Genomic DNA, 27,276 nt, shown 5'->3' with positions numbered 1-27,276 from the left:
TTGGTCTCAATACGTTATATGAGTTGGGAGCCGGGCGAGATACCCCTCCCACGGGAATATTTTGAATTCAGCAATGAAAGACCCAGTCTCTTAACATCAAGCTCACAGTTGTGAAATGTGAGATGTCCTACTGTCATTGAGCTGCATTATTCACTCACTGTACCAGGCGCGTAGGAAGGAAAATGACATTGGGGCCGCGGAATGGGTGGGCTGGGGAGGGGTGTCCCCTCCGTTAGATTTTTTTTTTCAAATTTAAGCATTGAAAGACTCGATTTCCAGTGAGTTCAGGTTTTATTTTTATGTTTATATCTAAACCTTTTTCCGGTTAAAATAACATTATGAGCAACAGTGTGTACACATCTCTGTCTTAAACAGGAAATGATTTCCAAATAAAATTTAGCATAACTCATCATGCACCAAAGAGACAGGGTCAAAATCCTTCCAATTTACATTTATTGTAAAAATATATTATATAGTATATAAATCAATGGTCCTTCATACACACCGTGCATGTATATACAAACATCACCTAATAACTGCATAAGTTATCAATCAACACGGAAGTTCCATGCAAACACCTTAAAAGCTATATAATGTTTGATTATAGACATGATTACAATTTCTACTACTTAAAGAAATGAACCAAAAAGTAATAATCTCAATTAACCAAGTTCTAGACCTAAAGTTCATGAAGTTCAACTATACAATGAATCTACATGACATTTGAAAACAAAGTTAACATACATGTATATAGAAGAAACAGATTCACACAGAACAAAAATAAGAGCTGTCATAGGACAGCACACTCGGCTATAAGCTACTTTGTCTTAGAGAGGAATACTATAATGATGTAATATGTGCCCGTCAAAATCAAAACAAAAAGACAAATTAAAAACCAAACGAGAAACACCGCAAAGTGATGAAACCAGGTTTTCAATGATAGAAAGAAGAATTTCAGCCTTTGTTGTGGGATTCAGTATTTTTTTCTTCTATTTTTAGTAAAAGTGACGGTCAGTTTTTTTTTATTTTTAAATTCCGGGGGATTTTTATCTCCCGCCGGGAGACCGGGGATGGATCGAAATTCCGGGGGATTTTTCCCCTCGCCGGGGGATATGGCATGTATGGTGACCTTGATCTTGACCCTGGGGGCACCAAATGCAATCCAATACCAAGTTTGATCACAGTATGTCAACCCAAACTAAAGTCATTCAGTATCAAACTGTTATCTATTTTTAGTACCAGTAACCTTAACAATAGTGGCCCCAAATGCAATCCCATGAAAGGTCTAACAAAATATTTCATATATATTCTATATACCAAATTTGGTCGCAATATGTCAACTCTTCCTGAATTATTCAGTAGCATCCATCTTTTTATTTTTAGTTACAGTGACCTTGACCCTAGGGGGCCCAAACGCAATCCCATTAAAGGTCTCCATAAACTTTTCCTATATACCAAGTTTGGTCAAACCTAACTAAAATCATTCGAAATCAAAGGTGAGTTTGACGCTGCCCTCAAGCTGGCCCCAACAATGGCGTACTACATTCTAATAACCACTAAATCTTTAACCCTAAGTTCCTAAGTCAATCAGGGGCCATAATTTGATTTTAGGATAAAATGGTGTTATGTAACCTAATTGTAAGATGGTCATCAATAATTGCGTGAAGTATAAAGTCAATTGAAGGAAAGGTATATCAGTTATTAGTAAAAATCTAAACTTTCCCAAAAACTTTCACCTGTCAATATGTGCCCTAAAAGTTTAACCTAAGTTCCTACTAAAGTCAATTAGAAGCCATGATTTGTTTGCAGGATAATATGAAGTTATGTGACCTCATTGTGTGATGGTCCTGAACAACTCTGTAAAGTTTACAGTAAAATGGAATGAAGGTTATTGGAGTTTTAAGTGAAAATGCCATCTTGCGCTAAAACTTAAACCAGACGCCAATGTAACGGCCGATGCCGGTGCGAGTAGTAAAGCCTTCTTGTTTTTGAGAAGTCGAGCTAAAAAATCAATAAGGCAACTTAGTCGCAATGAAGTATACATGCAAAATAAAGTTATTATGCAATTAAAACCTACAGGGTTTGAAATTTCTCCACAATATCAACTATTTCAGATGATTTAATTCTGAAAAAAGTCACAGGTTATAAAGAAACACCTCTCTTTATCAAAGATGTATTTCTGTGTTAATTAAGGGAGGTAAACAGCATGAACTAACTATTAAATTTCAGACAACAGTCTTCCATTTACTTTTCACTTAGTATACTCATCTATTGCACATGAAATGTGGACATTCAGAAATAGTACATGATAATTGTAATAAAAAAAGAGCTTGAGTATATCTATGGGATTAAAGCCTATCGATTTTTGACAGTAATCTAGATTTAAGCTAAGATCAACTAAGAGATAGCTGCGCACATAGCCAATAAAACTAAGACAGGTTGACAAAAGGAATGTTTGAGTATTGATAAGTATGCTCCCCTATGAAGGTTCACTTTAGGACTCAGTTAAACAGAGAGACCCGGACCTCTGTGTCACCCCATCGCTCCTGGAGCCAATTGATCGCCATGGTGAAGCCCTCTGATCCCTTCCCCGCCCATCCTTCCAGGCTGTCATAGAAACTGGACTGCATCACAGGCTGGTATTGCTGGTAGAGAGTTCTAGAGAGAACCACTGCATCTCCTGTAACAGTAGAACAAATTTATAAAAAGCATTTGTAAAAATGTAAACCTTTTTTTAATCTTTTCATTTCAAGAAGACAACTATGGTTTAAAAAAAACACAATGACAATCCCAACTACAATCCCAACTATTTGAAAAGTGCTTAGTTTATAAAAAATAGGAAAATAAACTTCTTCAAGTTCTTAATAAACAAAAACTTGTTTCTTTAGCACAGATGGTATATTAGCTTCATTATACCACGAGGTTGAACAGGTACAGGTGTTCTGTCATAGGAGAATGGCTGCTCTACTGTCTCTAAAACAATTTCTTGAAAAGCTGTCTGGTTGTACTTTGTCCCCTAAAAACACAGAGAAAATATTAAAACAAATGAGTCAAAACCTTATATGTTTACACTACAAAACATGAAGCGCATTAAACATTGTTTTAATTTTTTCAATTTATAGCAGGTAGTACTAAATTGAACTCGACCTTTTCATATCTAATGATCAACAAAGTTAACACCACAAAATATATTAAAATATGAAAGAACCAGTTTCTTTCCTTTCCATTTAGAATATACACATAATTTTTATGTGTAATCAGTTGAATAAGACCATGAGAATTGAGAAACTTGGACCAGAGTTAGGAAATCCCACATGATTACCTCATTCAGGCACTTCATAAGTGTTTCATAAAAAGTTTTCCACCTCGGAGCATAGTATCTGGAAGGGAGATAAAGCATGAAGATAGTAATAGGAAAAAGCCATGATGTGTGATAAATAAAACACAGATTTTGAACTCTCTTGTATGTATGTAAAAGATAAAATATGATTTGTCTCTTTATTTTGAATACATGTAATTGTAACCACAGACACTCGTTTAAGTCTCTAGCAGTCTCAAACACATTTAATTTTTAACAAGAGAAAATAAATTTCGTTTTACAATATAATAAGAAAACAAATAACAAAACCATAATTACCCTGAGATCAAAAATGACCATTGCTTAGCTGCATAATCTCTAATCTGAAATATAAAAACTAGTTTGTCAGCAACATAAAATTAAAGAAAATTATCAACAGTCTTTTATCAAACCTGCAAATGTTAATCATCATTTTCGTTTTCATTCTAAAACAATGGTGGGCTTTTCTTCAAGGCCATATTTTTTATATGAGAAATAGAAACTTTTTCTTGGATTGTCTGCATCACTATTCTGATGGGACTATCAACATCATTATTGACTACAAAAATATGTAAATTTTAAACCAAGAATAGCTGACCTGCCCTGTGGGGCCCCAGAGCGTGACCTGGTTCCGGGCGTTGAACTCCATAAGGTTTTTCTCTGCCTCATTTGTTCCCCACGCACGAGCATCTTCGATCCAAGGGCCCAACAAGAAGTGGTGGTCGGTTCCCAGCAGCTGATCGAGGTCATTCAGAATCTTCAACATGGCTTCACCTGCAGACCTGCACTTTCACAAAAAAATTGGGTCAGTGGGGATTAATAAATAAAACAATCAAATTATAAACTTAATTCCTTTCAGACATATTTAAGTTGCAAAATCTTGGAATCAATTCAGAGTTATTGCATTATCACCATGCGGCTTTATCCTCTAAAAAAGTACAGTTGTTGAATTAATAACGAGTCTCTCTGGAATTTACCAAAAATTATTTCCAATAATCAATTTCGATCACCACACCCAAATCTTGCCTTGTGTGATAGTTGTATGTATTGATTCACTACTGTCCCTAGTCCAATTACCCACATAATACTGCAACAACACATAATAAAAGAAATATATATCTTCACTTTTTACAACTTATCTGCCAGTTAAGATAAGATTAATTTACGTCATAATGAAAAACAGTTATAAAAGCTCAAAATTGCTTTCCTTACTTAAGTCTGTCCACACTCTTGGCCTTATAGGCAGCAACCATCTCGATGTAGAACTTGACGGAGATCATCTGAAGACTATTCCTGCCCACATCAACCAGGTCATACCTACAACGTGGGGGAGTTTTGCATTTATAACATACACGTATGATACTAGAAGAGAACACTCAAAATCAGGGACCTTGATTACGAACAGTCTTGACAAGCATCTTTATTCCATTGGTTTTACAAGTAAAGGTGAAAAGTTGTACAAGTTGGAACGGTAATAAAATCAGCAAAATTTAATGTCATTATCAAAACTCAACTAGAAAGAAATTTACAATGAATAAAGATTTGCAGTGTTGCCACTTGTCGTGAGTGTTGGTAAGCATGGCCCCAGATTATTTTTTAAGTCTGGATTTAAAGGACAAAACAGACAATTTCAAGAACACACATTATGAGTATTTTACTTAAATGGCTGCTGTGTAAGAGGGGCATTTCTATCCTTCAGAATCCAATTAGTAATATAGTTGTCTTCCATGCAGATGACCTATTTAGGATGGTAACATTGACTTACCTGAACAATGTGTTGTTTCGGAGGCTTTCTGATGCGGCAACCAGGTGTTTCCAAGCCATGTACAACTTTTTAGGGTCATACCACACCTGATGATACAAAACGAGACATCATCACAAAGGCAATCACAGATAAAAAAACAAACTATTAAATATTAAAATTTCAAAACTTGTGAGAAAGAGACTTTTTAAGTTTTGTAGATCTCAGTTTCAATAGTTAATTAGTTATCATTTTTAATTCATAATTTGTTCAACATTGAGGTATCTTAGTAGGATGGATTTTTATTTTAAGTTTCTTACAATGCAAAGTGTTGTTTTTTTTTAATAAAAGTAAAGTAAAAAAATAGCAGCCTGTTATGTTGGAATACATTACAAGAAAACACATGTGTCAAAAACAAATGTCAGCATTGTCTTGCTATGTTAAATTGAAAACACACATTGCAGTGTTAGTAAAGACACGATAATGAAAAAGCATGACATTATATGTAAACACACATTTCATGCATTAAAATCAATTTTGAAGACATTAAATGGACTGTGCCGTTACTGACAAAGCATCTTTAAGATCAAAGAATGGTTCGTGGTCACCAAGCCGGACAAGTGGGTTTTCTCCAGGTACTCCGGTTTCCGGCACACCACAAGACTACACTCTCCCGCAACATCGTGCCAACGAGAGTGACTTAGTATAAGCTATCAGCTTTCTTCACAAAAATTGTAAAATATGTAAAATTTAAACTAAGATCAAAGAATATTCCACAACAACATTGCCTTCATAACATAAAGCACAACATAACATAGAACAGCGGTTCACTATATTTCATCTACGTCCAAGGGTCCCATTTCCATCAAGATCTTAGTCGATTTTAGTCGTAAATATTGAAAATTATCTTAGTGTCATATTTTTTATACTTTGCTACATATTTGTGTGAATTTCACTCAAGCCAACATATAAAATGGACACAAAGTTTTAAAACGTATAACAACTTGATTCAACATTTGTTTTCAAATAGCATGTCATGCATATCTAAGCCAAGGACAAGAGCTGAAATTTCTTGTGAAAAATTGACAACAGTAAAAAGACTTACATCAGGCAGATGTTCTTTGATATTGGGCCGAGATGTGGGCACCACAAACTTGCTGTGGTCCCGGAGCTTGTCTGTGTTGTTAAGAACACTTTGCTGTGCACAGAAGAAAAAAAAAAGGGTATTCACTGCAGATTCCGGAATATGATTCTTCCAGGTAAACCTGTTCTTATAGCTAAAGGCCTTGTGATACAAACATTCTCACTAGAGAGAAATATTGGTGGTCAGAAGGGTTTCCGTGCTGCTTGGAATGACAAGGTGTTAGTAAAACACACAAAGCTATTCTCTGAATTATCGCAAAATTTAGGTTAAAAGCAGAGATAATAGCAAGCTACTACATTTCCAAGAAATTTCATTCACAATTTGTAATACATATAAGTGAATAACTTGCCATAAAACAGGATTTAACAAATACAAAAACAAAAATAATAAAATGACGTCTTATTTTTTTATATTGTTTTTTGTTGCATGTTTGAAATCGGCATAATTTTTGAGGCAAATTATACTTAGGCATCTTATGTGGAGAAAAATTTCTTAGAAATGCTTCATAGTTTTATATTTGAAAAGTTTGTATGCAAGTAAACATGCAAGCCCATATTGCTCCGCTCCAGCCCTCATCCTTACATGCGGAAAAGCCCCGGGTATTCGAGGTTCAAGGGTGGGCACTGCTCCATGCCCCGAAAACAGCAGTCCACCCGACAGTCCAACAGACATGTGAGCCGAGCCCTTGTACACTGATGACTAGAATTTAAACAAGCTTTGTTAGGTTTATACACCAATACCAAGCTGTCTCAGGTCAAAGTCTAGACTAAGACAAAGATATATAATATTATAATTATATTATATATCTTTGTAAAAGAAATGGAATAAAAATGATTGCTTCATTAAAAAGCTTTTCTGAGTCTTAGTCTAGCCTTAATATATGTAAATAATAGTACATCACTGAAATAGTAGTATATTTCAGCAAATCTTGACATCAGTGCTTTGCTAGAGGGAAAGTAATAATGAAATTAAGTTTGCCACGTTAAGTCTAGAATCTGAAAATTAGACTTGAGATTGTTCATTATTTGTTTTGATTATTTTGGGTCATTCAACTGAATTATGAATACAGAATATTACACAAGTTGTCACCCAATATGAAATTTATCGAACAAGTGCTTAAATTAATAAAAACAAAGCAATTTGATATTGATTTTAGTAAACAAGTTTATTACAGTTTGTATTGAATGAGCAAGACTGTGATACTCAATAATATCATTTGTTGATTTTTAAAGCTAAATATATGAATCATCGCTACATGTATATAATGCATACATTTTCAACGCCATTCATTTATGAAATCACATTGAAAGATTTTTATTTACACAAGAAATATGTTTTAAATATATTATGATGTTATTTCACGTTTTTCATAATCAAAAGACTAAATACTTGTCTTCCTTTTAAAAAAAAAAATATGTCAAAAAGTCCAACTTCTTCACAAGACCCCAAATCCCCTGGTACAGCTTAGACCCCAAATCCCTGGGTACAGCTTAGACCCCAAATCCCCTGGTACAGCTTAGACCCCAAATCCCCTGGTACAGCTTAGACCCCAAATCCTTGGGTACAGCTTAGACCCCAAATCCCTGGGTACAGCTTAGACCCCAAATCCCTTGGTACAGCTTATTCTTATGATGACTGTCCTAAAATAAAGCTGAGCAAATGATGAAAACACTAACAATCATATTACACATGTGCTATAGTGGCAACAATACAACTGCGTGCACACAAGCCATGCAGAGGATTACACCGCAGTGTGAGCACATTCGTGCTCCATTGTTCTGTACACTCAAAGTAGGTTTGATCTTTAGTCTAGGCCGGCGTGTCGGCACAGTGCCAGTCCAACCATTGGCATGCCTATCTTGACACTCATACACACTTGACTAAACAGACAGACACAGGATATATAATATCAAGGAAAACATGACTGAAGCTTTTAAAACATGCTAACATTTCAGATCAAAGTTACTTGTGCAAATGACAGAACATTAATGTTTACAAGTCCCTTTAGTCTTCATTGTATTATTGTTTGAGCTGTTCAAGCCAAAAACACCTCATGTTTAACTTCTAACAGAATAAAAATCGTACAAATGATTAAAAAACAAGGCAATAAAAGGTCTAAGGTCAGGGAAAAGGGAAGGTCTGAAAACCACAAATATACATGATTTGTTCACCCCTTAGTAGACCTTTAAACTGTTGATATTGTATTGGTTGTTAGCCCATGTTTCAAACAATGGCATACAAGCCAGAACAACCCAACATCATGGAATGCCCAGATTATAAAAAAAATGAACCTGAATTACTCAAGTGCCTTACCCGTAACAGTTGCCAGGTCTGGTCAGCATCACTGTTATATTGGCCGTAACGGTTCCTTGCAAATTCTGAAAACCTGAAGGAAAAAAGGTTTATTGAAATGTTACAAATTTACAAAAATATTATGAACAAAATAAGTCAAGAAATTTAAAAAAAATATATTTGAAATCAGAAGTAAAAGGGTCTAAGCATAAGAGCATATAAACCATAACTAACTCCCTTCAAAAACACATGCACAAACAACTCCTACCACTGTGTGAGGTTTCTTGGGGCTGGTGCATAGGCATTTTCATTCATGAACTCGTACACGACCTCATTCTGGAAAATACCCTCTGGTGTCAGGCCAGTCCCAATCATGGAGCTTCCTTCAAAATGACGCCCTAGAAAAGGGCCCTGCAAACAAATATAAAATTAGGCAAATATATTCTTACAAGTTTTAAAATACTAGTAGTAGACAGGATGTGCATATTCAAAATGCCTTATTAGCAAGCATTATTTGTGTATTCAACATAAATAAGCATTTTAATAAATGCTTTAAATTGCTCTTCTAAAGAATGATTTCTAAACATTATAATAGTAAAGTACACACCAACAAAACAACACCTGTCAATACAGACCTTGTTGATGGAATCCATGGTGCCAAAGAGTTCCATGGTTCCCCCAAAGTCATGCAGCATACACCAGATGAATGGCTGGCCATAAAATGACTTTGTGCGCGAATAGATGGGGGACGTCTCGGCAAACAGGTCCAGTACAATCATCTTACCCTGGAGTGCCAATATTGGAGGTATGGAACAAAGTATTTATAAATTAATACAATAATTAATAAAGCCAATATTGAGTTTGATTTAAATGTTTCTGCTTTAATCAAGTTAATGTAGTTTTTCAACTTATCATTACCTGAGGCACAGCAGTAAGATAAGCCTGGATCTGCTCTTGTTGCCAGAACCCACTCTGGAACAGCCAGCCCTGCATTAGCCTGGGAAAGGAAAATATAACAGCCATTATAATTGTCACATGATGCCATACCTGTGAACTTAAGTAGGCCAGTCCTGTAATAGCCCTGGAAGGGAAATATAAAAGCCATAATTATATTCATATGATACCCATACCTGTGGAGTGACGGAGGCCAGCCCTGCATTAGCCTTGTAAGAGAGGCAATGGGGAAGTAATTGAAAAGCCAGCCAGCCCTAATACTTTTATAAGACATTAACCATTGACAACAAATTAACATTATCCTACTTGCAACAATGTTAGCACCACAGTTCAGGATACAGAACAAAAAGCCTTGTATATGTATTGCCATAAGTGAAATGATTTGGGAGAAACTAGAGCTATCACTAAAGGTGATTAATACCCCCGAACGCCGCCCTGATATGAAATTGCAGTCAACTACTTGGAAAGCCAACCTATAAATGACAACTTTATTTTATGGACTATCGTCAGTTTTGATTATGTTTTTAAATGTTAGAAAAAAGGCTTTAAACAATATCAGTGATGCTAATACTGAGATGTTAATACTGATATATTTGATGTTCTAAAGCACAGAATATACGATTGCCTATGACCATCTATAAATGAGTTAAGTTACTTTTTTTCAAGTTATGCTCCGGACAAGAAAAAGTAACAAAGGGCAGTAACTCTGTAATTAGCTGAAAAAGAATTGCGGTTCCTGTATACTGTACTTCCTCTCATTATGGTCTATCACTGTATGAAGCTTTATTAAATTCCATCCAATAGTTTTCAAGTTATGCTCCGGACAAGAAAAAAGTAACAAAGGGCAATAACTCTGTAATTGGCTGAAATAGAATTGCGGTTCCTGTACACTGCACTTTCTCTCATTATGATCAATCACTGTATGAAGTTTAATCCAATTCCATCCAATAGTTTTCAATTTAAGCTCCGGACAAGAAAAAGTAACAAAGGGCAGTAACTCTGTAATTAGCTGATATAGAATTGTGGTTCCTGTACACTGCACTTCCTCTCATTATCATCTATCACTGTATGAAGCTTTATTAAATTCCATCCAATAGTTTTTAAGTATTGCTCCGCACAAGAAAAAAGTAACAAAGGGCAATAACTCTGTAATTGACTGAAATAGATTTGTGGTTCCTGTACACTGCACTTCCTCTCATTATGATCTATCACTGTATGAAGTTTAATCCAATTCCATCCAATAGTTTTCAATTTAAGCTCCGGACAAGAAAAAGTACCAAAGGGCAGTAACTCTGTAATTAGCTGAAATAGAATTGTGGTTCCTGTACACTGCACTTCCTCTCATTATCATCTATCACTGTATGAAGCATTATTAAATTCCATCCAATAGTTTTCAAGTTATGCTCCGGACAAGAAAAAAGTAACAAAGGGCAGTAACTCTGTAATTAGCTGAAATAGAATTGCGGTTCCTGTACACTGCACTTCCTCTCATTATGATCTATCACTGTATAAAGTTTTATTAAATTCCATACAATAGTTTTCAAGTTATGCTCTGGATAAGAAAAAGTAACAAAAGGCTTTAACTGTGTAATTAGCTGAAATAGAATTGTGGTTCCTGTACACTGCACTCCATCTCATTATGATCTATCACTGTATGAAGCTTCATTAAATTCCATCTAATAGTTTTCAAGTTATGCTCGGGACAAGAAAAAAGTATTAAAGGCCATAACTCTGTAATTAGCTAAAATAGAGTTGTGGTTCTTGTGCACTGCACTTCCTCTCATTGTGCTTTACCATTGTATGAAGTTTTAATAAATTCCATCTAGTAGTTTGCAAGTTAATGTCTGGAAAAAAATTGACAGCAAAAAAAACAAATAAAGGGCAATAACTCAGTAATTAGCTAAAGTAGAGTTATGGTTCTTGAACACTGCACTTTCTCTCACTGTGCTTTACCATTGTATGAAGTTCCAATGAATTCCATCCAGTACTTTTCAAGTTATACTCCGGACAAAAAAAAGTAACAAAGGGCAATAACTCAGTAATAAGCAAGTATAGAGTTATGGTTATTATACACTGCACTTCCTCTCATTATGCTCTACCATTGTATGAAGTTTAATCCAATTCCATCCAGTAGTTTTTAAGTTATGCTCCGGACAAGGTAAATTGCTACGGACCGACCGACAAACCGACAAACCAACCGACCGACAAACCGACCGACCGACTGACCACAGGGTGACTCCAATATACCCCCTTCAAACTCGTTTGTCTGGGGGTATTATTATTTAACAAAGAGTTACCATATGGCATCAGGGTCAGCATCTGTCATTGCCTTGTATGTAGCCTTTCCTGCCAAGTGGAGGTATGATGGATCACTGCAAAACAATAGACATTTAGGTACGATGGATCACTGCAAAACAATAGACATTTAGGTATGATTGATCACTGCAAAACAAAAGACATTTAGGTATGATGGATCACTGCAAGACAACAGAAATATAGATAAGACGGATGACTGGAAGACAACACACATTTAAACATAATAACCAAAAAATATATATAAAATGATTTAAACTGATGAACACCGACAAACTGCTGGACTCATGAAAGTTTACAGACCTTAAAAGGATCAATTTGTTATGGCTTTAGAATGTTTAAATATACTGTACATGTTTTAACTTGAACTCTGTCTATTATTCAAAGAACTTACATGTTGGTTCATTGTCATAATGTTTGGTAGAATTTGATTGATGCTTTACTGGCATGTCCAGGGTTAATTAACTTGTTTTGCCTAACAACTTCCTTGCTAAATTGTCAAAACTACTTGTTTATTTAAAAAAAACATCAAATTGCATGACTTTCAAGGTTAGTTTGATTTAAACTAGTTAAAATTAAACACAAGTGATGGATGTTGTGTATAATTTGGCAATAAATGTACAACTAGGTAAGTGACCTTTATTCCTCACTTCAACGCAATGACAGTACATAAAATGGTTCATTTCAATAAATGGCATAGCAATAAAAGGGTATAGAATAGAACATAGCGGTTCTGTAAACTGACAATGATTTAATTATGTCTAACAGTTCTCCTTTCATTTTAATTGACATGAAGTAAACAGGCAACTGTTTCCAGCACTTTTAAGACAATATGTAAAAATGTTTTATTTCTGTTATGCATTAAAAACTTAAGATATAAAGGAATTATCTAATAATTGTAACTTATAAATAGAATGTATTGAAATGAAATAGTGGAAACTGCCAAAGGTTTCCGTTTAATTTACATAATGGGCAGAAATATAACCTACAATTCTATAATATAGTTCCATTTAAAGGGACGTATGTTTTTGGATCAGAAATTAGTTTTCTCAAAAGTGCATCTGAAAACACTGATTTCTAGTTATTTTACTCTTTGACACGGAAATTGCAGATAAAAATACAATTACAGTACTATTTAACCCTTGCTTATATTGTTAAGAATCAAGACCTGGTCAGCCCATGTCACTGTGGTATCTTTTCAAAGGATGATGTTTACTGATTACTAATCATTTTTTATGTTTAATGAAGACAAAAAGGATATTCAATTAATTCAGTTTTGATTTGAACATTATTTCAACTTAAATCGGACGTAAAATAACCTACATTATTTTGCAAACTGTCAAAGCCAAAAAAGCTTGTTTTGTAAAATAATTTTCTGTATAATAAATATATATAAATAATAACATAACCTTTTTCTATTTATAAAACCTTCAAATGAAACCAAATCAATATGAGGTCACCATGCATCAAACCTCACGCAATTATACATAGGATACTGAAACTGTTACATCTGTTGACTCACCTTGACCCTGGTGGTACATAGGATACTAAAGCTGTAACATCTGTGGCCTCACCTTGAACCTGGTGACAATTGTACATAGGATACTGAAACTGTAACATCTGTGGACTCACCTTGACCTTGGTGACAATTGTACATAGGATACTGAAACTGTAACATCAGTGGACTCACCTTGACCTTGGTGACAATTGTACATAGGATACTGAAACTGTAACATCTGTGGACTCACCTTGACCTTGGTGACAATTGTACATGGGATACTGAAACTGTAACATCTGTGGACTCACATTGACCTTGGTGACAATTGTACATCGGATACTGAAACTGTAACATCTGTGGACTCACCTTGACCTTGGTGACAATTGTACATGGGATACTGAAACTGTAACATCTGTGGACTCACCTTGACCTTGGTGACAATTGTACATGGGATACTGAAACTGTAACATCTGTGGACTCACCTTGACCTTGGTGACAATTGTACATCGGATACTGAAACTGTAACATCTGTGGACTCACCTTGACCTTGGTGACAATTGTACATGGGATACTGAAACTGTAACATCTGTGGACTCACATTGACCTTGGTGACAATTGTACATAGGATACTGAAACTGTAACATCTGTGGACTCACCTTGACCCTGGTGACAATTGTACATAGGATACTGAAACTGTAACATCTGTGGACTCACCTTGACCTTGGTGACAATTGTACATAGGATACTGAAACTGTAACATCTGTGGACTCACCTTGACCCTGGTGACAATTGTACAACCGATACTGAAACTGTAACATCTGTGGACTCACCTTGACCTTGGTGACAATTGTACATAGGATACTGAAACTGTAACATCGGTGGACTCACCTTGACCTTGGTGACAATTGTACATAGGATACTGAAACTGTTACATCGGTGGACTCACCTTGACCTTGGTGACATCTCATTGAAGGAGTCAGCGTTGTAAACATGGTCGGTCCCAAACTCCTCCTGCATCTGGAACAACCAAGATAAGTCAAATTATGAAACAAATGAATAGCATCAATGATTCATTGCAAAGAAAGAAATTAAAGATGACATAAAACTTTGAGCATGAAAGTATAATAATAAAATAATAAACAATCCAATATTATATTGTTGAACAGGCAAGTGGATGAACCTCTGAATTCACCAGCTATCATTTGAAGGCCTAATTTAACCTGCTATAAGTGACCCCCCCCCCCCCCCAAATATATGTACAGTACACAACCTCTGTGTATCTGTGTATTGATCTTAATCTACTTGCCTTGATCCCTCTTATCAGATCTCTGTGCAGTTTGGGAGGTTTTATTATAGAAATGTACCTTAAATGGCCCTGAGCCAATAAACAAATATACAGGAAAATAGCCCCTACTGTGACACCAGTGCAATTAGCAGAAGATGCACAGCAGGGAATTATCATGCCAAACATTCCTTAAACTAGGCCTTTAAAGTACCAATAAGGTCACTTATGATTAAAGTCAACTCACTGTTTGTACAAGTAGACTGCCTATCTTGTTGTACAGGGGGTCAGTGAAGTCCAGGAGGTATGTGCTGAAAGGAATGACAGGATCAATCAATAGGGACACAGCATGTAATAATAGGATTGACAGGATCCGTCAACATGGGACACAGCATGGGATAATAGGATTGACAGGATCCGTCAAAATGGGACAAAGCATGGGATAATAGGAATGACAGGATCCGTCAACATGGGACAAAGCATGGGATAATAGGAATGACAGGATCCGTCAACATGGGACAAAGCATGGGATAATAGGAATGACAGGATCCGTCAACATGGGACAAAGCAAGGGAAAATAGGAATGACAGGATCCGTCAACATGGGACAAAGCATGGGATAATAGAAATGACAGGATCCGTCAACATGGGACAAAGCATGGGATAATAGGAATGACAGGATCCGTCAACATGGGACAAAGCATGGGATAATAGGAATGACAGGATCTGTCAACATGGGACAAAGCATGGGATAATAGGAATGACAGGATCCGTCAACATGGGACAAAGCATGGGATAATAGGAATGACAGGATCCGTCAACATGGGACAAAGCATGGGATAATAGGAATGACAGGATCTGTCAACATGGGACAAAGCATGGGATAATTAATAGGAATGACAGGATCCGTCAACATGGGACAAAGCATGGGATAATAGGAATGACAGGATCGGCCAACATGGGACAAAGCATGGATAATAGGAATGACAGGATTGTTTAACATGGGACAAAGCATGGATAATAGGAATGACAGGATTGTTTAACATGGGACAAAACATGGATAATAGGAATGACAGGATTGTTTAACATGGGACAAAGCATGGGATAATAGGAATGACAGGATTTTTTAACATGGGACAAAGCATGGATAAAAGGAATGACAGGATTGTTTAACATGGGACAAAGCATGGGATAATAGGAATGACAGGATTGGTAAACATGAGACAAAGCATGGATAATAGGAATGACAGGATTGGTAAAGATGGGACAAAACATGGATAATAGGAATGACAGGATTGTTTAACATGGGACAAAACATGGATAATAGGAATGACAGGATTGTTTAACATGGGACACAGCATGGGATAATAGGAATGACAGGATTGTTTAACATGGGACAAAGCATGGGATAATAGGAATGACAGGATTGTTTAACATGGGACACAGCATGGGATAATAGGAATGACAGGATTGTTTAATATGGGACACAGCATGGGATAATAGGAATGACAGGATTGGTAAAGATGGGACAAAGCATGGGATAATAGGAATGACAGGATTGGTAAAGATGGGACAAAGCATGGGATAATAGGAATGACAGGATTGGTAAAGATGGGACAAAGCATGGGATAATAGGAATGACAGGATTGTTTAACATGGGACAAAGCATGGGATAATAGGAATGACAGGGTTGTTTAACATGGGACACAGCATGGGATAATAGGAATGACAGGATTGTTTAACATGGGACACAGCATGGGATAATAGGAATGACAGGATTGTTTACCATGGGACAAAGCATGGGATAATAGGAATGACAGGATTGTTTAACATGGGACAAACCATGGGATAATAGGAATGACAGGATTGTTTAACATGGGACAAAGCATGGATAATAGGAATGACAGGATTGGTAAAGATGGGACAAAGCATGGATAATAGGAATGACAGGATTGTTTAACATGGGACAAAACATGGATAATAGGAATGACAGGATTGTTTAACATGGGACACAGCATGGGATAATAGGAATGACAGGATTGTTTAACATGGGACAAAGCATGGGATAATAGGAATGACAGGATCCGTCAACATGGGACAAAGCATGGGATAATAGGAATGACAGGATTGTTTAATATGGGACACAGCATGGGATAATAGGAATGACAGGATTGTTTAACATGGGACAAAGCATGGGATAATAGGAATGACAGGATTGGTAAAGATGGGACAAAGCATGGGATAATAGGAATGACAGGATTGTTTAACATGGGACAAAGCATGGGATAATAGGAATGACAGGATTGTTTAACATGGGACAAAGCATGGGATAATAGGAATGACAGGATTGTTTAACATGGGACAAAGCATGGGATAATAGGAATGACAGGATTGTTTAACATGGGACAAAGCATGGGATAATAGGAATGACAGGATTGTTTAACATGGGACAAAGCATGGGATAATAGGAATGACAGGATTGTTTAACATGGGACAAAGCATGGATAAAAGGAATGACAGGATTGTTTAAAATGGGACAAAGCATGGGATAATAGGAATGACAGGATTGTTTAACATGGGACAAAGCATGGGATAATAGGAATGACAGGATTGTTTAACATGGGACAAAGCATGGGATAATAGGAATGACAGGATTGTTTAACATGGGACACAGCATTGGATAATAGGAATGACAGGATTGTTTAACATGGGACAAAGCATGGGATAATAGGAATGCCAGGATTGTTCAACATGGGACAAAGCATGGGATAATAGGAATGACAGGATTGTTTAACATGGGACAAAGCATGGATAAAAGGAATGACAGGATTGTTTAACATGGGACAAAGCATGGATAAAAGGAATGACAGGATTGTTTAACATGGGACACAGCATGGGATAATAGGAATGACAGGATTGTTTAACATGGGACAAAGCATGGGATAATAGGAATGACAGGATTGTTTAACATGGGACAAAGCATGGGATAATAGGAATGACAGGATCCGTCAACATGGGACAGAGCTTTGGATAAATCGGAATACTGTAAGGGATGACAGATTTATCCACAGGGGGTACACAAAGGATAAATAGAAATTAAATATAATTATGTTAATAAACAATGGGTTATTAGACATTTGCACATGACAGACTGCATGGTCTGTTGCAGACATCAGACATAAGGAAGAAAAAGCATTATCATATGAACAAAAGCATAAACTTAAAACACTTTTCTACAAGGAAAAATAAGCAAATCAATATACATTTCTTCAATGATATCAGAATTAAGTGCTTGTCTTTCATTACAAACTTGACTGTAAATCAATTAGCATCACAGTGTAATAATGAGTTACATGGTGAATTGTGAAGCCTGTTTGACTGAGGATCAAGTCGCAGCTGGTGCAATATTTTGCAGAGATTGCGGCCAGGTTCTATGTGACAAGTGTTTGAAACAACACAGGAAATTCAAGGGCCTTGTCGGACACACAATCCTGGGGCTACCTGAATACAGACACTGGCTGGAGAAGGAATTGACCAGGCTCACATTATATCAGACAGATATACCTGAACTACAAAACACCACTTATCAGGACATTGTTTCAGATCAAATGACACCAATTGCCAGGCATCAAGTTGTTTCGAATAGTTATCTAACTGCTATCAAGAGTGTAGAAAACATTACAAAGGACCATAACAGAAGATCAGATGAATCACACTTGCACATTGACCCTGTTCAGCCTTTACTGGGAGAGCACCATTTAGATTCAGAGTCTGATTTCAGAGTTCATGTAAAGAAATGTGATATTGATCAAACAAAGACAAGGCAGACAAATCACTTTAGAAAAAGTATAATAGAATTCTTGAAACCCAACACGAAAAAGAAACACAAACTAGAGGACAATAACGACAGACATTATTCGGAAACTAATTTTGATTCGCACGTATATGAGAGTGCCGATGCCAGTGTCCAACAAGTTGAAGATTTATATGAGGAAATCTTCAATGATCAAAGATCTTTTCAATCAGGTATATAATAACCTATTCATGCTCAATATATTAACAGTACCAGTCTGTTATTTTTGGAAAAAAAATCTCTACTTAACTGCAAAAGATTTCATAAAATACTTAAAAGCGAAATTCAACTTTCAGTAGAATTCAAAAAGCTGATCCTGCAATTGATTGAAACAATTAACAATGTAAAAATTCAACTTTCAGTAGAATTCAAAAAGCTGATCCTGCAATTGATTGAAACAATTAGCAATGTAAATAACTGTTTCTGTTCCAGTTGAAAACACCTATGTTGAGGTGAAAACCACTGCTCTTGCCAAAAGCTTGAAACTTACTGGGTCCCGTTACATCGGCATCAACCATCTTGGCATCCACTTCATGCGAGGAAGCAAAAAGAGAAAACAACACTCTTTCCCGCTAACCTCCATCAAATCATACGGAAGACATGGCACTAGTTCTGTATATTTTGACATCGATGGTAAAGGACACGTGTTAGTGAAACCCAAGTTCAAACACCCCACTCAGATCCTGGAGACTTTCAGGGTGGCTATACAACAGTGGCAGGATGAACAGAAATTGACCTGATTGCCTTGCGATATCAAACTAATAGAAATTGGACTGCAGCAAATGTTTGAGGAACAAATTGATAAGAGAATCTGTATTTAAAGTTGGGTGTATGTTTACAAGAAATATTAGCTCAATGAGCTATTATTAACAATGACATTGGCTCCAGTGCATTCATTGTACTTTGAATTCCAATTCATGTGAAGTAAATTTCCAGACAGGTTTTTGGTTGAGAACATTCTAATGAGCAAAGAACAAAGGTTTTTCCTTATTTTATTTAAATACTTTCAGAATAGGCTAAACTACATGTATGTCAAAACTAATCTTGGTCCACATGGAAACAACCCTTTTGAGTTAAATGCAAACGTCTAAAAAAGTCTATTCTTAATATTGAGATTAAAACTAACCTTGGTTCTACAGTAAACTTATACTTACCAGCAGTATGTGGAATTAAAATGTCCCCAATCTCCGAGTCTGCTAACATTTGCGTTTGGGTACAATCTGCAAAGCCCAACCAAATATGCTTGTGAAAAATATATCAAAATCGGTATTAATATCATTATATAATGAAATTACTCATGCATAATGTATTGATGAATTAGCAGCAACAAGCTTTGTATAAACATTTTCACTAATAAAACATACATTTGCTGTTAAACTTAGCTAGAATTTTAGTAGAAAAAAGTATTAAATACAAAATGAATTTTTTGAATTCAATAAAAAAATTCAATCTGCAATGAACTTGTTTTTTGTATAAGAACCTAGAAAGTTTATAGATACAGTTAAGACTTTTAGTCGGAATACTTCCACTTTACCTGGTAATGTTTAAAGGCACATGTCCAGCAAATCCCGGGAGCACGGGTATCATGCCCAACCCTCTCGTGCGATTGAGTATACGGTGTTGGAGGGCAAGCTGACCAGACATCCAGGACTGAGGGAGTGGACCGCCCCAACCATGCATGTTACCCATACGGGCCCTAGGATACAGAAAACATCTCAAAGAGTCACATGTTAATACTTTGTCTTGGTACACAAATTATGTCCATGTAATTTCAAATCATCAAAATAAAATAAAATCATTTCATTTTTTCCTGTATGTAAACTATGAATTAAACAAGAAACGCTGCAATGCGACGAAACCAGGTTTTCAATGATTGACAGAATAACTTCAGCCTGTGTCTGTTTTTCTATTTTTAGTAACAGTGATCTTGACCATGGGGACCCCAAACACAATCACATGAAAGGTATCCATAAACACTTCCTTTACCAAGTTGGGTCAAGATATGTCAACCCTGACTAAAGTTATTCAGTTTCAAGCATTCTTCTATTTTTAGTAACAGTGGCCTTGATCCTAGGGACCCCAGACACAATCCCATGACAGGTCTCCATAAACTCTTCCTTTATACCAAGTTTGGTCAGGATATGTGGACCCTGACTAAAGTTATTCAATTTCAACTGTTTTTTTCTAGTTTTAGTAACAGTGACCTTGATCTTGACCCTAGGGACCCCAAACGCAATCCCATGACAGGTCTCCATAAACTTTTCCTTTTCTCCGCCTGGCCGCCCGAACAACAACGTTCGTCATTCTAATAACCAGGTTTCACTTTGTGAAAACCTGGTTAAAAGATACTCCACTTTAATTCACTGAAATTAACTTGTCAAACTTTATGACAGCAGATGAAAAACAAAAATAACAGCCTCAACAATTCACATGAATATCAAGCACATTAGCTAAGAGACATCTGACAACCTACCAAGCCAGAAATGCGGGTCCACCCCAGTGCATGGAAAGGTCATCCTCTGTGAACCCCAGCTTCATGTATACCTGGGATAAGAAACAAAACAGTAAATAATAATGCTAATAAATACCTAGAAAATGCAGTTACTTCTTTGCAATTCAAATGTATGAGGTTATATGAAAAGAAGCCATTTGGTACAATTCCAGTTCAAAGCAAACCACACTGATAGTAGAAATATACCATAATGGATTTCATCAAATGCCACATCTATATTTTTGACAACGTTGCTGATTCAAGGTAACTAAAAAGTTTTGGAACATCGATGTTAAAGGGACTGTACACCAGATTGGCACCAAAAAAAAGTTTTTTTCTGTAACAAATCTCAGGACAATTATTCAATAAAATGTTTTACTCTTTGATATCATAATTGTAAAAAAAATACCAAAATGTAAAAAAAAAAAATCTAGTCAGAGACAGGATTCAAACTGGTGGCGCCAAAATTGCAGTCCAGTGTTGTATGCACTCTGCTACGAAGGGCTTACCCTAAACGGTTGAAATATTTAAGCTATATACCTAACTTGGTAATATCACGTGATAACATCGACTAGCCAATCATGCATAAGGAATGAATTCTACTAGGTAGACATACCTAGTTATCTTTTTTAATGGAAAAATACGAAGAAACTGTGAAAAATAAATAAATTGTAAACTACCTGATACTTCAGTTAGTAAGTTTCAATGCATTGCACACATCGATACCAAGTTTATGTCAGTTCTCGACAATTTTTTTTTTTTTTTCACTATTTCATCATACGGAGTACAGCCCCTTTAACTAGTTATAATTTTCAAAATATTGCATAAGATATTGTCTACAAACATCAGAAAAATGGTGTCAAGACATGACACTTTCTTTACAGATTTTAGAGCTAAATAAACCTTCCAAATTATAGAGCTGTCGTTCTGTAGAAATTATATCTTTTTCTATATGTTAAGATAATTTTGAATGGAGGCAAGCTACCATATATCTGTTGTTATGGATACCTGAAATCGATATGTAGCGTTTGATAAAATACACCATTTTGCTATTATCAATTTTGACTTTATTGAATTTCAATTAAAACAGAACAAACATTTTCAACAGACTTTGTTTTTAAATAAAAATTATGCAAACCTCCTGAACAACCCTCGCATAAACATAATGAGACCATCTTATTCACCAACATATCATTTAAGCATTTGTTCAAATTCATATTTTCTAGTACCGGTATTTATAACATCTAATATTCTATTATAAAGCTATTAAATGTCTTTGCTAGTTTTAAATTTCATGTTTATATTTGTGACATTCACTTAATTTTTAAACAGAAATTCTTGATCTTGCAATATTTTGTGGTACGTGCGTTAGTAAGATGGCCCTTATGCACTATACTAAATGACATACATGTGGGTGACATGGTAGGCTTGTCTTCTGCTTACCTTTTGGAACATAGCTTCCTGTCCAGTGAAGGCAAGGGGAAGGTTGATGCCGTTCATAGCCATCCAGTCGATGTGTCGCTCCCACCGCTCCCACGTCCACCACACGGAGGAGTAGCTCACCGTGCATACATTCTGGTAATAGCGAAACCTGGCAGGGAAACAGTAGAAACTAGGGATGGCAATGAGTATTAAAATTAATACTCGAGTACTCGGACGATTGTTCGATCGAGTACTCGGGTACTCGATTACTCGGAAAAATTGAATTATGTTCGCAAAGACAAGATTGTGTATACATGTATCGTTAATGACATATATTGTGCGTTGGTCGTATTATTGGTCATTTTCACCTTTAAAGTAAACTTTCATTACGTATTTTTACTATTTTGACAAAAAATGATATAAAAAGAAAACAAATGTTGTTTCAGGCTTTTAATTTGTCTTATTCGTTTCATTTTATACCAGTATGCACTGCAGAAATGAACAACAATCAGAATTACAATGAAAGAAAATTAATAGCATACATAAAAATAGTGAACGAAATTCAATACCAAGTTCAGTTGTTGTTTACTCTACAATTATTTTTTTTAAATGATAGTTTTTCGTACTGTGTAATTGTTGTTTACCTCATCAATATTCATAATTCTTGATTTAAAATATCAACCAAGAAATCAATTCTCGCAACGGTCGATACTCTTTCGCTCGTTAGCATCCATTGTTTGGTGGAAGGTCTCTAATTGGTATACAATATAATTGTGTAGGTGAAAGTACCGCTATCAAAACTTCACTAATTGACATCAGTGCTAATTTGAAATAGGAGTCCTTTGTTGACAGTTTGCAACTATCACAACAACTGTCAACTAATTGATTGAGGTCAATTGTGTACACAGCGGGGATTAGAGGGACCGTAAATTGTCCTCTTGGCAACTAACCATATCTGATATTTTGTCTGTAAATCGTGTATTTGGTGATTTTTATAGATTTAAAAAAAAAAAAATCCAAGTACTCGAGTAGTGATTTGGTACTCGAATACTCGGACGTTCGATCGAGTACTCGAGTACTCAGGTACCCGTTGCCATCCCTAGTAGAAACATATAATTTGAGATAAAGAATGCATATTCCACATATGGAGATTTGAAATTATTCCCTGATGAGAAAGACACAAGTGAATACCAGAAAAATCTAGAGGATTTGTAATACACTACTTTATGTGATGAATGTCAAATTTAAGAGTACTTTTATTTCCTACATTTAAAAATAATACTCTTGAGGAAAAATGATATTATTAAGTAATTAATATCAACACAAGGCTCAAAACACAATCCCCAGTCCTAAAGCAAATATACCTGTCATTTGTTGTGATGGAGACCCCGGGCTTGACAATGACAGGCAGTGGGTGTGGCAGATCCAGCTGCTCCCCTGCCCATGTGAACTGACATCCACAGTATGTCTTCAGGTAGAAGTAGAAGCCCATGGATGCTGCCACACCAGATGTTCCTGTTATGGACACTAGGTTACCATCCGATATCAGCTGCAATTATTTAGTTTTTTAATTCTATGTAAAATAAAGAAGATATAGTTAAATAGTTTTAATTATTATTCATAAATTCTTGAATGTTTTGCATTAAAATTGAAAGAAAAAATTTGGTGTAGTTGTTTTTTTCTTCTCAGGCTATGGAAAAGAAAATCTTAAGAAATAAAAAATAAATATTTATACAATTACTATATAATTATATTTATACACTTACTGTGAACGTATCTCGATGCTGTGGGTCAGCATTAGGGACTACTTTCACTGTGAACTGTTTGGCCCGGTCTGCCCCAAGCCTCCGAACGATCAGGTCTGTGGCAGCTTGCTGCTGATCAAACAGACTTGATGATGGACGAATGTGATCTAGGGCCGGAAAATCTGGATATATAAAACACATCTTTTATGTTCCATTGAACTTGTAAATACGTAAATGCAAGTCAATTGTAAACACAGACTGTCTCAACAAAAACGGAGTAATTAATTATACAGAAAAAACACAATATCTTTTCAATGTGTATTATAAGTGATGTTTTTTTTTATGGCATTTGAATAACAAGAGCACAGCCAGAAGATTTCCTGTGCTTGTCCATTTTTCTCAATTAATAAAAGCATTTCTCATCAATGTTAAAATGAACCCAGAGATATGAGCCTTATTACACATACATTTGTATTATCAAGTGAATGAAGTTTCATGTGAACATCTTAATGTGATTTTTATTGTTATAACCAAAGGTTAGAGATATACATGTCAAAGACAACAGAGATGCTGCCAAAAGATATACATCAACTTTATTTTCTTCGTAAAAAAAAAAGCCACAAAATTACTTTCCAAAAAGAAATACATACCACTAATGGCGGATGCCAGTGAAAACAAGCTTAGCATCAAACAACTCCGCATGCTTTAAGGTGGAATGGAAACTTTGCTGCAGTAGAACAGGATACATTATATTAGTCTTGTTTCCTTTGAGAATGTTTTATTATAATACAACTTGGTCAAGGATGGGGGATTATTTTCTGCTCATTGTAGTCCAACCTGTCGTCCTAAGCAGAGTAATAATATTTTGTTATATGTGGTAAAACCTGTTCCAAATTTCTGTTTTTTTATTTTAATCCATTTCTATATAAAATAATTAGTTAATTCTTAAAGAAATAAACTTGTCACTTTCTTTTATCGCTTAATAATGTGTATTTTTTTTACTTTTTGATTAATTTCTAGGCAAATCTGGTATTTGCAATTTTAGTTAAAATGAACACATTCTTCTCAATTGAAAACCCCAACCCATTTTCAAAATGGTGCAAAATCTCTGAAGTTATATTTAAATGTTTTCCAGTGTTCATGATTTTTAGATGACAACACCTTTCATTTGGCAGAATGTGGTATGACAAAACACCAAAAGGGATGGTAAACACTGAAAAGCTCAGAAAACACTGACACGCCAAAATATCTGCTTTCAGTGTGTTCTCAGTTCTAACTGTCAGGATTACTGCATACTGTGTGAGGTAGGACTCTGTTTTAAAGCTTGTGTAATATCATTGATCATAGCATAAGAAAATTTAAAATAAATGAAAAAGAAAAAGCTAAATCTATGAATGATACAGGCAAATTGGAACAGTTTAATTATTCTTATACATGTCTCTTGTTCATGAATATTGATGTAATATGTACTGGTGTTGTATCACAGAACTTATAATGTAAAATATCTTAACCGCAAGTACCTAAAATTGTGTCATGGTGGTTTCCATACTTAATAGTATAAATAAGTTTGATATCAATGGAACTCCTGGCCCTGGCAGCAAGTGTATCACACTGGCTTCCGACCAAGGCGACCAGCGTTGAGTTCGCGGCCTGGGGGCATGTGAGTTTGGTGTGTGGTCACCAAGCAGGACAAGTGGGTTTCTTCAGGGTACTCCTGTTTCACCCAAACACAATACCACACTCTCGCATAACATCGTGCCAATGAGAGGGATTATTATAATATTGTTATATCTTGTTTCACAATTGTTGTAAAAAATAAAAAAGTTTAAACAATGTGTATCACAATCAATTTAATAGCTTTAAAATTAAATATTCTTTATATATATTCATGACACCTATTAATCTCTTTTTTACTAGTAAATAAAACAATAACTTAAACCACTCAAATGCCAGATAAAGTATTCAATATTGTAATATTCATGTAAAAGTAACATGTCTTTTATCCGAATATCAATAGGGTTTTAGCTAAAAAGTTTTGGATGGGTACTGCACCCTGCCCTTTTTGGTAGCAACTTTCTGTCCTCATAGAGACCAGCAGGAGCACCCTTTTGCCTTTATAGAGTTAATTAATACACTGCCTTCAGATCATTAAATAATTATTTTTAATTTGATTTAAACTTAAAATAAGTTCTTACAACAATGACATATTATTACCAGCTAACTTAGCAACAATTAAGATCGATCAGTGATACTTTTTTATTCTTTTGACATTTCTTATGTATTCATGTAACACGACAAATCTCTACCATTTAACACTCTACCATTTAACACTGGGCAAAAGAATATACAGTAATATTATGCATCCAAGTTGAATAATAATGACAAAATTGTTCAATATATATCCAACAGTGATCTAAACTTGATTGACTTTGTCATTAGTCGTTAGTTTCACATAAATATATATTCTGGGTCACAAATATCGTTTTATACATGAACAAAATCGGTCAGATTTGTCCCAGATTTACAGATATTGGGATATTTGATAAACAATTGACACAAGTGTTTTATTATAACTGAACATGTTTTTTTTGGCATGATGGCATGCATAAATAAGTGTTTAATAGTAGGCAATAATCTTTTCATAGAAATTTGAATTTATAACAGAGATAATTTCAAAATTGTGGCCGCGTTGATTGTCTGCGTAAAGACCATTTGCTACTTTTAGCTGGGATGGTGGACCCCACGAGTCTGCCATAGTAAAAAAAAAATCAAAAGACTTGTTGATGGCCATTTAGGTGGACTACAAGCAAACTTTACATCAATAAAGCACATTTTCTGTGAAATTCATGAGGTTTATTTTTTTCAAAGCCTGACACATGCGTATAAGTTTCCTGAATGTTTTCTCCCTAACGCCCAAAGCACGCTGTCCCTTTTTTCAATTTCTGTTCCTCCTGTTTTGTTTCAGGCTAAAACCCTTATCAAAATTGCGCCTAACAGTAACAAACACTGAGTCAATGTAAATGCAGTGCAACAAAATAATCTTAGTAAACAGTAAGTCTTATTTTCAGTTTTTAATAAAATATTCCTCAATAAGAAATTCTATAAGTATTTACCTTCTATAAAATAAATTTTGTTTTCAATGGATACTTCGCTTGAGATACAAACAATAATAACACCGTAACAGGGGTCCCTAGACTGGCTACCA

At 35.4% G+C, this 27,276-nt stretch overlaps 2 protein-coding genes across 4 annotated transcripts; one reads left to right on the top strand and one right to left on the bottom strand.

Annotated features, from left to right (window-relative positions):
* Positions 1-430: 430 nt before the first annotated feature.
* LOC128214135 (alpha-N-acetylglucosaminidase-like) lies at positions 431-27,276 on the bottom strand. 3 transcript variants are annotated; one of them, XM_052920410.1, is made up of 23 exons: positions 27,185-27,276; positions 24,722-24,798; positions 24,093-24,253; positions 23,691-23,875; positions 22,348-22,495; positions 20,887-20,957; positions 19,948-20,109; positions 19,568-19,633; positions 14,809-14,872; positions 14,226-14,296; positions 11,766-11,840; positions 9,433-9,511; positions 9,150-9,299; positions 8,783-8,925; positions 8,536-8,608; positions 8,013-8,102; positions 5,103-5,188; positions 4,550-4,654; positions 3,936-4,119; positions 3,638-3,681; positions 3,323-3,380; positions 2,917-3,016; positions 431-2,680 (listed from the first exon to the last, which is right to left on the bottom strand). In XM_052920410.1, exons 2-23 carry the CDS (start codon positions 24,771-24,773, stop codon positions 2,502-2,504), a joined length of 2,346 nt encoding a protein of 781 aa, XP_052776370.1. In that variant the 5' UTR covers positions 24,774-24,798; positions 27,185-27,276; the 3' UTR covers positions 431-2,501. The 3 variants fall into 3 exon arrangements, with proteins under 3 accessions (XP_052776370.1, XP_052776368.1, XP_052776369.1); XM_052920408.1 differs by lacking the exon at positions 8,013-8,102 and adding an exon at positions 6,805-6,921 and having other exon boundaries at positions 27,185-27,274; XM_052920409.1 differs by lacking the exon at positions 8,013-8,102 and adding an exon at positions 6,184-6,276 and having other exon boundaries at positions 27,185-27,274.
* Positions 17,871-19,588, top strand: LOC128214136 (uncharacterized). Its single transcript, XM_052920411.1, has 2 exons — positions 17,871-18,586; positions 18,846-19,588. Exons 1-2 carry the CDS (start codon positions 17,905-17,907, stop codon positions 19,151-19,153), a joined length of 990 nt encoding a protein of 329 aa, XP_052776371.1. The 5' UTR covers positions 17,871-17,904; the 3' UTR covers positions 19,154-19,588.

The sequence above is a fragment of the Mya arenaria genome, chromosome 13 (genome assembly GCF_026914265.1).
Source record: "Mya arenaria isolate MELC-2E11 chromosome 13, ASM2691426v1".
In the NCBI taxonomy this organism is placed as follows: Eukaryota; Metazoa; Mollusca; class Bivalvia; order Myida; family Myidae; genus Mya; species Mya arenaria.
The sequence above is the reverse complement of the archived record's forward strand: the minus strand, read 5'-3'. Positions and strand labels throughout refer to the sequence as shown.